Consider the following 12,300-nt stretch of genomic DNA (forward strand, 5'->3'; position numbering starts at 1 on the left):
CAGCTGTCAAGAGAGATGTTTGCTTCTAACAAACATTTGAGCTCTCTGTGTTGTCAGGATGCTAAGTGTAATGTTGTAGTGGGACTCCTAAACTCAAAGATAGTTTGTATCTTTTATGTATTTATTTTTTTAAGATAGAAATAACTCAGTTTTTTAAACATTCCATTTGCTTGTTAACATTATCAGAACTGATAGCCTTTAAGAAATCTGTGATAATCTGATCACAGAAACAGCAGCAAAGATATTAAAAACACTGATTTTCTTCAACAGTTAGCCTTTAAGAAATCTGTAATAATCTGAACACAGAAACAACAGCAAAGATATTAAAAACACTGATTTTCTTCAAAGATATTGCTTTTTGTTTATTTACTTTTAACCTTTAGATATATTTTGATATTTGATATTTGATAATTTCATATATGAATACCGTATTTACATAACTTCTATTCTCTCTTCACCTCCCAATTCTTCTAATTTACCCCAAACTGCCTCTTAAATTCATGACTACCAGCTCCTTCTCCTCTTTTTTCTTTTTTCTATTATTATTACCTTGATGATAGTGATTGTGATTATTATTTATTATTATTGCCAGGGGAGGGCATTGGATCCTCTGGAGGTGAAGGTACAGGAAGTTGTGATCTGCCTGTGTCAGGTGCTGAGAACCAAACTTGGGTCTTCTGCAAGAGAAGCAAGTGCTCGGAAACCACTGGTCCATCTGTGTAGCCACTGGTGTTTCATTTTTATTTAAAAGATACATTTGAGGGAGGTTTGATTTTAAAGAGTGTTTTGATCCTGTGTGAGTGGTGTTGACTGTGTTGCAGTCACCACTTAGGCCATTACCATTTCCTTTCCCTTATACCATAGAACTTTTCGCTGCTCCTTAACATTTATGAAATTGTGCAGATAGCTGCAGGAAAGCTGGCATTTGAAACAACTTGGTTTGCTGAAAGAGGCTGAATTTGTGGGTAGGGGATTAATGTCAGGCCACAGTGCTCCTGGTAGGGAGAACTATCTGAAACAAAACAGGGAGTTCCCCCAGAGGAAAGGAGGGCAGATCCTTCAGGACTTAAGTGATGTAGAGTATGTCTGTTCCTTTATTATTTTGCAAGAGGTGCTGTCAAAACAAAACCAACCAACCAACCAAACAAACAAAACACCCCATAGGCTGGATGACTTATACAATACAAATTCACATTTTCACAGCCTGGATACTAAGATCATGGTGTGAACAGGCAGGTTTTCCTACGGCTTCTGTCCTCATCTTAAAGGCAGATGGAGGCTCTCTCTTTTCTTCTCACATGATCATTCTTCTGTGAGTGTATATTCCTGCTGTCTTCTTTTTCTTCTGAAGATTCTGTGCTATTGGATCAGGGCCCTTTCCCAATCACTTTCTTTTATATTCATTGCTTCTTTAAAGACACTTGATAGCTCTTTAAAGTCCTATCTCCAAGCACAGTACTGTGTATCTGGGGGCATAAGGCTTCAGCATCATAATTTGGAGGGTACCCAATCTAATCCATAACATCCTCATTATGTTTACATGCCTACAAGCTTATAGGATGCTGATCTGTGAGATGAACACATAGTACCTAGGAATATGCACTAAACCTGAGACAGAAGACCGGCTTTAGACTAGGAAGTAAAAGTTCCTTTTACTTCCTATATTTTCTATAACTACTTCTGAGGCTCTTCCTTCCATAATGAAATGTGGTCTTGAAAAGTGGAGTCCCCTACCTGAATCACTTGCAAACACCCGCCTTAACCCTACTAACAGCAGTGCTCCTGTGATGGGCATGAGAAGTCTGGACACACTCTATGGCAATTCAGTGTGGAATCTAAGTCTGACCCACGACAAATGCATATCTGTTGTTTGTTATTACAGCTTCTATAAGGATAAGAAAGATAAAGGATTCCTTCTTCTACTTATCTGTCTAGGACTAGGGCTTTTTTGCAATGATTGCGTTTAGGAGGACATGGGGTTTTTATGGCAGCTAAAGTGTCTTGGTGAACAACTACCAAATACTGAGGAGTTAAAACAGGAGAAGTTAATGCTTTCTTCTAAGACCAGAGTCTGAACTAAAGGAGAGTGGAAAGTAAGCCACTCATAAAAGTTGTTCCATTGTCCAAAGCCTTCCTACCCAGTGATGCCACAGGTGAAGAAGCTGTAGACTTGCAATCAGTGTGGTCCAGTGTCATAAGGAAGAGGCTTCTAATAGCCCACTGCAGTACAGTCCCAATGAACAAATTAGCAGTTAGTCCCATGGTGCCTAACTATCCTGTAAGTGTTGCCAAGTGAAAATTCCCATGATTTGCTCAAATCTCTCTTTGCACTCTTTTTGTTTTTGAGTTTTGAGACAGGGTTTCTTTGTATAGCTTTGTCTGTCCTGGAACTAGCTCTGTAGACTAGGATGGCCTCAAACTCAGAGATGCACCTGCCTCTGCCTCCTGAGTACTGGGATTAGAGGTATGCACCACGACTGCCATCTCTTTGCATTCTTGAATACAAAGATACTAACTGAGTTCATGGCACTACACCTTTGTACAGTGCCTTTTTTAAAAATAAAAGAATATTAAAATATTTCTATACTATACAGGATTTAGTTTTCTCAATTAACCATTTTCCTTCAAACTCCCAGGGAGAGAATTCAAAACAAAACAAAACAAAACAAAAACCAATGCTATTATTTAAGACTGTCTATAAACCATTAGAGCGTATGGCTGCATCTCTGAGCTTGTGTTAATCTCAGCCTCGGTAGCTCTTTTCTGTTATATTCAGAATTGCTTGTTTTATCATTTGGAAGTAGTTTAAATATTATAGTTGTTTAAAGAACATTTATTCTTCATCTGTAGACACTCTAGGGAATCTAGAATTTATCATCCATGTCTTGTCTTGGTTAGGATTTCTACTGCTATGATGGAACACCATAACCAAAGGCAACTTCGGGAGGAAATAATTTATTTTTCCTTCCAATGTCTAAGTCCACCACTGAGGGAAGTGAGGGCAGGAACTCAAGACAGGAAACAGAGGCAGGGATTGGAGTAGAAGCTATGGAGGAATACTACTTACTGGCTTTCTTCTCATGGTTTGCTCAGCCAGCCTTCTTACACCTTCCAGAACCACCAGCCCAGTGGTGGCACCACAAACAGTGACCTGTGCTAACTCATATCAATCATCAATGATAAAAAGAATATGTTTCACAATTTGCTAATGAGCCAATCTTGTGGGTGCATTTTCTGAGTTGAGGTTCTTGCTTAGGAAATAATTCTAGCTTGTGTCAAGTTGATATAAAACTAGGCCCTCCAACAGTCCTTTAATGAGTCTTAGGCAAAGGTAACACGGGAAACTTGAAATGGCCCTAGTGTTTTTATGGTTGTATGTTGAATCTGACCTGGAATCCTTACTTTGTCTGTTATAATGAGAATAGATTCATTCATCTAATGCCACACTTTCTCTGTTTATAAAATGAAAAACCATTAGATTAATTTCATTAGTCTCTGGGATTTTTAAAAAAAAATTAATGTGTTTTCCATAACTTGAAAATAAGAGGTAACTGTTCTTAATTTGGGTGTGTGATGCTCTCCCCAAATGTTACTCTGAAACCAGGGAGAAGCATCAGCAGGCTATGGGGTCCCTGCAGTCTAGTCTGGATTCTGAAGCTTTGAGCAGAATTGAGGCCACCAGACTGAGGAAGAAGATGGAAGGGGACCTCAAAGAGACAGAGCTTCAGCTTTGCGCTGCCAACCGGCAGGTGTCACAAACAACTAGAGCCTTTGGCCAGCTTCGGGATCAAATGAAGGTACTTTCAAGCCATACTAAAGGACAAAGATAGACATAAACTTAGTGGCAGAATCTGTTGAGTGTAAAGGAAAAAGCCCCACAATCCCCACCCTTCCAGAGAGCTGGAACATACTTACCTGAAGTTGGGTGGGGCTCTGCCAGGATCATGCATGCTCAGGGGCCACATCCCATTTTGTGAGCAGGACTTTAGATAGGAAAAAGGAATGTACAGAGTCTGGGTCACCACCTGCTCCCATGAAACCACTGGGGTATGTTTACATTGGTATGTCAGAATGACAGTTCCATTCATAACCTCCTCTTGGTGCAAACAGTGGGATAGGTACCAGTATTTGAGGCCAGCAGCAGGGGCTTTCTTTTCAAACAGAGACTTCCTTGAAAGTAAATTCTCTCCTGCACTAAGGAAAATTGTGTTTATAACCTAGAGTCCAGCCTAAGCAAACAGGCTGGAAGAAATATGACAGAAGCTAAGGACAAACTAAGAAATATCTGACTCTTTAGTGAGCCATGCACTACACCCCACCAAATCTCTAACCTTCCAGACAGATGCTCAGAGACACTGCTGGTCCTGCCTGATATCTAATTCACAACACAGAGACTTTAGCTTTCTCTGTATCTGAGTCCTCCTGTCAGCTATTGAGATCAACAGCATCCTGTCCTGTTGCTCAGGACACTTTGACTTCAGTAAACCATCCTAGAGCTGCTTCTCAGGCTCACTTGGAAAGCCTTTTATCTATGAGATCAAGAACTTGGAAACTTGTCTCTGTATGGCAGTGCTGCTAACAGCTAGAGTCTGAGGAATCTGTGCCTCAGCCCCATATTTCCTCTTGCAGGACCTTCAGCAGCAACTGGATGACAGTGTGTTCCAGAACAAGGACCTGAAGGAGCACGTGGCCCTGGCTGAGCAGCACAATACTCTTCTTCAGTCTGAAGTGGAAGAGCTGAGGTCCCTGCAAGAGCAGACAGAGCGTGGACGCAAGCTGGCAGAAAAAGAGCTCCTGGAAGCCACAGAACAAATCAATCTTTTCCATACCCAGGTAAGACTCATTAATTCTCTCCATTCCCTCAGTCAGTTGGTTGAAAGAAATAGTTCCCATCTCCGAGTCAGCTAGGATATGTACAGTGGCCATGTCAAGTCTTTGGTGGGACACAAGAGGCACAGAAATCTGTGCAGGCAAGCTGGTCACACCTTTCATTCCAAGCATTAGCTTCCCAGGGCTGCTGTAACAAGGTGCCACCAACTGAGTCTTTAAACAAATTTATTTTTTCATAGTACTGGGTGCTAGCCATCGAAAATTGAGGTATTTTAAAAGCCATGCCTGCTCTGAACCTACAGAAGACTCAGCTCCCTCAGCTTCTGAGGGGTTTCCTAATATTCTTACTATTGCTATCCTGTTTTAGTTACTTGTCCTCACATGACACTCTGCTTGCCTCTTTTTCTCCTGTGACTGGGTCTCTGTCCATATTTCTCCTTTATGTATGAATGCATCATTTGGAATTATGGCCCACCTTAATGACTTAAATATTGACTTGATTAATTCACTTAAAGCCTTACTTCGAAATAAGGTTATATCCTGTAAAATTAGGGCTTAGGAGTTCAATATATGGTATTGTGGGCATGGTGAGGAGTATAATGAAATTGCAACACTAAGTTTCTGTATGAAGAATGGACTTCCAGGGCATCCTTAGCTGGGATGAACAGTTCTTACTGGTGTAAAATTATTTGCTTGTTCCCTTACTCCCTTATTCTCTCTCAGAGTCTTGCTTCCCAGCATCCCAGGCATCTCTGACATCCTGAGTGGCTGTAAGTGAGAATTAACAGGATTCCTAGATTGCTTTTCTGGAAGTAGAAGAAGCCACAATGACAGGGACAAATGCCTATAGCAAGTGCATCAAGCACTGAGCATCTTTAAGGCACATGCTATAACTTAGATAAGTATGCTCAGTATGATAATATCCTCACTGCCCCCGAAACATGAAGATAGAAGTAAACAACCACACTATACTATTGTGAGTACCATGGAGGACATACAACACTGCAGGATGCCCCAATGGTCCTAGATTAGGTCAAGCAGGCACACAATAGTTTTTTTCCTAGTCATTTACACAAACTTACAGGAGAAGCCAGAATATTGACAGAAGCCACAAAGGATGTCAGAGATGCCTGGGATGCTGGGAAGCAAGTCTCTGAGAGAGAACAAGGGAGTAAGGGGACAAGCAAATAATTTCAGATGAAGACATTGGAGAAATGGGACAAAGTGGTAGAAAATTAAGAAAGTGGGTAGAGATGGGGAATTTGGTGACTATTGAGGAGGTTAGATTAAAGCAGCTGGGGACAGGCTGCCACTATGGGTATGGTAAAAAATATCTTGGCTCATTTTAGTTGTTAGAGTGACTGAGAAGTGCCCCTGGCACTTTGTGGGCAGGGTCTAGAGGCCTCCTTTAAAGTACTTTGTGATCCCACTTTACAAAAGCGCCATATGACTCCCACATTTGGGAACTGCTATTTGCAGAATGTCAGTGCTGCTCTCACAGGGAAATGGTAAGTCAGAGCTATATCTACTCCAATGTATTACAATTAATCTGTGTCCATAGCAAGTTCATGCAGTGTAATCATCTCTCTGGGTACCATGGATCAAGAACACATATGCTGTAGGGTATGCATAATTATTAGCAGGTTAACTAATTTCAACACTTCTTTGAGGGTATTGGTCAGCGGTACAGCATCCGACTTGAGTATATGAAGCCTTAAATTCAAGCCAGCTGCAAAAGAGAAAACAAAAACAATCAACAACAAAAAAAACAACGTGTTTTTCTCTCCTAAGAAGGTTTATCTCAATAAAATGTGGCATATTGGATTATTTTTTGAAAGTGTATCATCCATTGTCTGCCATGCGTAATAACCACTGGTGGCAAGTTGCTTGATTGGCATGTCATAACTGATGGAGAGAAGGGAAGAGATAGGGAGGGGGAGGGAAAGAGAGAAAAGACATCAGGATATGGTTTTGAGGGAGAAAGTATAAAATGGTGCATTGTAATATGTTGCTTAGTTTTTGTCAACTTAATGCAAACCAAAGTCACCTGAAAAGAGGAAACTTCAGTTAAGAAATTGCCTCCAGTAGATTGGCCTGTAGGCAAGTCTATGGAGCATCTTTTTGATTGATGATTGATGTAATAGGGCCCATCCCACTGTGGGTCCTGGGCAGGTGGCCCTGGGTTGTTAAGACAGGAGGCTGGACAAGCCTTAGGCAGTGAGCAGCATTCACCCATGGCCTCTGCCTCAGTTCATGCCTCTAGGTTTCCTGGGCTTTCCTTGATGATTGGCAATGTAAGCTGAAATACAGTCTTTCCTCCCTGAGTTGGCTTTGGTCAGTGTTTTATCACAGCAACAGAGAAGCAAACTAGGACACTTAGGTAATGGTGCTTTGGTCTCTAGGCCAGTTTCTGAAATGTAAAAAAGTCATTAACATGAGTGTTCTAATACTCAGATCTCACTGACCTATGAGATCTGCAGCTCTACAGCAGATGGAGGCTCAACAAAGGTGAAGTGCTGCCCCTGTCTTAAGATGCTGTGTCCAGCATTAATTCAGGAGGTATGGCACTCCCCTTAAAGACCTCTTGCTTAGGACACACAGCTGAGTACAATTCACAAATGATCCTCTGCACTTTATACTTTAAACATCATCCCTCTGAAAATAGAAGCAGGAAAATGGGGGAACTTGCAGAAGTTATAAGCACCATGTCCCTAAGAAAATTTAAGTGATTTCTATACAATCAAATCACAATCAAGTCATTGTTTAAATATGTGCTGTCTTTCACACCGAGAGAGCGTCTATGGCATTATGTGCAGTGAGCTTCCATAAGACACTCCAGGAAAATCTACTTAATTCTCCCAGCCCACACTGAAGGCAATGGAAACCCTGCAGAGCACAGGGCCTGCCCCTTCACAGGAAAGAGAGGGGCATTCTTGATGGTGCTGATGGGAGACAGGCAGAACCTGTGAGGCTGGGATACCTTCTTTCTCTGCTCTAGCCTTAATCTGCCCTGAGAAAGGCTCTAAGTAGAGGAAAGTGAAAGGATGAAATGAAAGGAGACACGAAACGTGGGAAGCCCGGGCTTTTTACATACAGTCTTTGTGCTGAGGTTTCACATGCTCACAAAAGCCACACTTCAAACACAGGGCAGATGCAGCAAAGGGGGCTTCGGCCTCCAGTACAACAATCAGGAAAGAATTGGGACAGCATGGATGCAGAACACAAAAGCCTCCCTTCAATGGGACCTGAGGGACTAGAACTGGGTTTTAGACCATCTGCTTTCCCACTTCCTCTTCCTCAGTAGAAAAGAAGGCAGGTGGGCAAAGAAGGGCAATTGGTTTTCTTCCTGCAGCAGGGTGATGGAATCTTCCAGGTGGCTGCAGGTGACCTTTACTTCTGCTCAGAACAAGACACTTCTATCACATTGAGAAAGCAGAAATACATTCCTCAATAAGTTGAAAAGTAAACCCATGTTCTGGCCTTGTATTAGTTAGAATCCTCCTTTCTGATTCAGCCTTCCATCTCTTTTCTCCCATGCCACTAAGGGAAACCCCTTCGTTTGATCTGCCTTTTATGCTCAAGGCACCACCTGGCCTGGAGATCTTAACTACATATAGCTGATTGCGATCAACTCCTCCCACCCAGAGCTCCTTGCCTGTGCATCCCTAGCCTCAGATTGCCTAACTAGAATGCTGTCCTTCCTTAGAACACAAGCCTCCTCAGCCAGAAGAAGAAACTGGAAGCTGATGTTGCTCAGATACAGAAGGAAGCTGGAGAGATGTTGCAAGCATGTCAAAAGGCCGAAGAAAAGGCCAAGAGGGCAGCTGCTGAGGTAGGCCTGTTGACTGCTCACATCTGTTTTCTGGAGCTCAGTAGAGCTATGGCTCAAAGGTGGGGCCTGCTGTAGCCCAGATGGGTTCCACTAGTTCTCCCATACAGTCAGGAGGAGGTTACCTGACCTTGAGGCTTCCCTTTTGGCCAGAACACTTAGGCCAATTGGCTGTTGTCTTCTAACCCACCTTGACCAGGAGAAGGAGTGATAGAATGGCTAAAAGCAAAAATCCTGTGAAAACAAGTCTTTCTTTATAGGTTAGCTATTTTTCAGTTGTGAACCATCAAAACAGCTGGTATTTAGAAATAGAAATAATCTTCCTGTACTTCCTTATAAGTTTCCATTTTCTTGGGTATGTCACAGCTTTACGATGGTGAAAAGATCTGAAAAGAGTGGTTAAACCGCTTACGGTTTGCAATCTATGCTACTATTACAGTAGCAAAACCAGACCGGAAAGGAAGTATTTGGTGAACCTTATTTATTGGCAAACTAAAAATTGTTGATGGTTACACTTTTCCTAGATGGCACTAAGTGCAGGGTTAGTTGAAAATCTCAAGTGGAAAAATGCTCCCTCTTCACCCTGCTCCATGCACACTGTATGATGGGCAGATGCTATTCTTCATTTAAAAAGCATGGACAGTGCTATTGAGAAAAGCCATTAATGGAGATAGAGTGAGGTGTGTGTATTCAGGGCCCAGGACTGGATGTTTTGGGGTTTATTAAATGGTACAGAACATGATTTCAGCCTCTGCTTACCCTTTGAGGGCTTTTCTGGAGTCAAATGTGCAGCTATGCGCAGCATTCCATCCCTGCTTTATGGAGGGAAGGTATTCCTCATGCTTAGGAATTATGAAAACAGAAGAGACATGACTTACCACTAGATTTTACATCAACAATTGTATTAATGATGCTGCTTTTCAGTAAAGTTACTGTTTGGATGTGGACTATCTCCCATAGGCTCATGTGTCTGAACAGTGGGTTCACTGCTAGTAAACTGCTAGGCTGTTAGGAACCATTAGGAAGTGAGGTCTAGCCAGAGTAAGCAGGTTACTGGGATGAGCACCAGTGACTACACAGATGGACCAGTGGTTTCCGAGCACCCTGGCATCTCCATCCCCCTTTGGGATCCTTAGTCTCACTATTAGAAGAATTTACAGATGGCCTTAAATGGAAACTCAAGACCAATTTTATTAGATTTTGGAAGAAAATCCTCAGGGCAGGCTAGCTGTAAGCTTCAACGCCCACCAAAGGGAGGAGAAAGGAGGATGGATGAAGAAAAGCCATGCCGTTTAACCTGGCATGGAGATCAAACACACAACAGACAAGTGTCAGGGAGGGAAGCATTAGAGAAAGAGTAAGATAGTCCAACATTTTGGGGAAACCCAAAGTGTTAAGGAAAGCATGCTTAGAAAAAAAAGTAGAAAGAGGAAAAGGGAAATGACATTTTTCTGAGTAACTAAAAAATGCGCAGATGGATGAAGCTGCATGGCTGTGGTGTGGTAAGCTACTGCCTACCAACAGAGTCTGGAAAAGAAAAATATGGTTATCTCATGAAAAGGACAGTTATCTTACCCACCTGCTTCCCATGTCGGCTGAAGAGAAGCCCTCCATCCCCGCGGTTCTTCTCAGAGCCAAGTCTATTCTGTTGAGCAGAAAGGTATTTCCCCTAATCTACCTAAAACCATCACAGCTGCAAGTTGTTATTGCCACCATGTCTTCCCACCACGTGTGCCTGTTTCCCCTGAGCCACAAGCCATGATAAATTCTTCAGCCCCTAACAATTGTTTCTGTCAAATACTCTGTCACAGCAACAAGAAAGAATCTAATACAAATATTAATGTCCTATTTCAGTCATGAGTTTTGTTGCTACTGAAAAATTCTGAATTTGTATAACTTTATAAAGCAAAGAGGTTCCTTTAGCTCATGACCCTGAGAGTTTTCAGAGGCATGGTGCTAACCACACTATAGTGAGGACTTCCTGGTGCATGGCATTGCACTGGGCAGAACACAAGTCAGAAGAAGCTGAAATGTTATCAGAAAATCAAAGACTCTGTATTCCCACAATCCCTTCTGAAACATCCTCAGTTTATCTAAGGTTCTCCCATTAGGTGCCCAACTCTTAAAGATCTTTGTTCCCAATATCACCATACCTAAACCATACATAGGGATAACCAGATAGGCAGAAAAGATTTGTTCTTCACTTAAGCACACAAAAGGAGGAAATAGTTTAAATTCTATCTAGAAGACAAGCAATTGTGCACAAAGCTAAAGCCCAAAGCAGGTGAGACTTGATAGCTTATGACCATATAGTGGGGGAGGAGGTCCTCCTATGTCATAGACCTAGGGGAGGGGAATAGGGTGAAAGTGAGAGAGAGGGAGAAACAGGAGGATACAAGTGATGGGATAACAATTGAGTTGTAATCTGAATAAATTAATAATAATAATAGTAGTAATAATAATAGCAATAGTAATAATAATAATAAAAAGAACAGCAAGTATCCTAACTACTGACCCATCTTCTCAGTCCCCCTTTCCTTACTTCCTAGGCAGCCAACATGTCAGAAGAGCTGAAGAAAGAACAAGACACTAATGCTCACTTGGAGAGGATAAGGAAGAATATGGAGCAGACAATTAAAGACTTGCAAAAAAGGCTGGGTGAAGCTGAACAGACAGCTGTGCTGGGGAACAAAAAACAAATCCAGAAACTGGAATCCAGGGTAGGAGTTTGCTTGGGTAATTGTGGGGGCCTAACAACTTCTGTTCAAGGCCTTAATGTCCTGGAACATCACAGCTCATCACTTCCTTTAATGGCTATTCCAGATTCTGGCAGTGTCTGATCTGAATACATAGACTAATTATCGTTTGACCTTGGGCCAGCCAATAGGACTTTTCTGGGTCTGCATGAAAGTTGTCTTTCCTCCTACTGCTGAATGAGAAAACCTCTTTCCCCATTCATCATACCAGTTCAAGGCTTTTTGCAGGGAGGGCAGCCCGCTCTATCCAAATACACCTTTCTAGTCTTGCTTCTGTGTCAATGTTCCCGTCATGTTCTTTAAGGAGAAGCACAACTTACTAACAGCTAAAGAAAGGAGAGAAAGGGACCTGGAGAGATGACTCAGTGGCTAAGAGCATTGTCTTGCTCTTCCAAAGGACCTGGATTCAATACCCAGCATCCATATGGAAGCTTACAATTGTCTGTGTCCGATTCCAAGATATATGACACCCTTACACCAATTCATACAAAAAATTAAAAATGTTTTTAAAAATTAAGAAAGGAGATAAAGAACACACCCATGATCAGAAAGACTCAGTATAGATACAAAAAAGACTGGCACAAATGATGTAGGGTCTACTTTAAGGGAATTTAACAGCATTTAATAAAACTACCTTAAAAATGGGATTTTAAAAATTACTGGATGAATGTCAATGATTATATACATGCATATAGTAAACTTACAGATGTTAAAAGACTGTTCTCTTGGAATTTAATGACCCCAAGTGTCCTCTGAAAAGTGATATGTACACTTCTGCACATTTTTGGTACCTCTGTACAATGAAATGCCAGTACAGACTCATGATCCACCTAAACAGTTGTGTTGATTAAAAAGAAATGAGGAAGGTCTCAGGAATATGTTCTG

At 41.7% G+C, this 12,300-nt stretch overlaps 1 protein-coding gene across 1 annotated transcript in view; it reads left to right on the plus strand.

Annotated features, from left to right (window-relative positions):
• The window catches only part of Myh15 (myosin heavy chain 15), a 118,308-nt gene that overhangs the window by 90,016 nt on the left and 15,992 nt on the right, over positions 1 to 12,300 (plus strand). The window contains exons 34-37 of the mRNA XM_051150353.1: positions 3,605 to 3,797; positions 4,630 to 4,833; positions 8,537 to 8,662; positions 11,209 to 11,379. Coding sequence (XP_051006310.1) covers positions 3,605 to 3,797; positions 4,630 to 4,833; positions 8,537 to 8,662; positions 11,209 to 11,379 — 694 coding nt within the window. The remainder of the gene's footprint in view (positions 1 to 3,604; positions 3,798 to 4,629; positions 4,834 to 8,536; positions 8,663 to 11,208; positions 11,380 to 12,300) is intronic.

The sequence above is a fragment of the Acomys russatus genome, chromosome 8, assembly GCF_903995435.1.
Source record: "Acomys russatus chromosome 8, mAcoRus1.1, whole genome shotgun sequence".
Taxonomy (NCBI): Eukaryota; Metazoa; Chordata; class Mammalia; order Rodentia; family Muridae; genus Acomys; species Acomys russatus.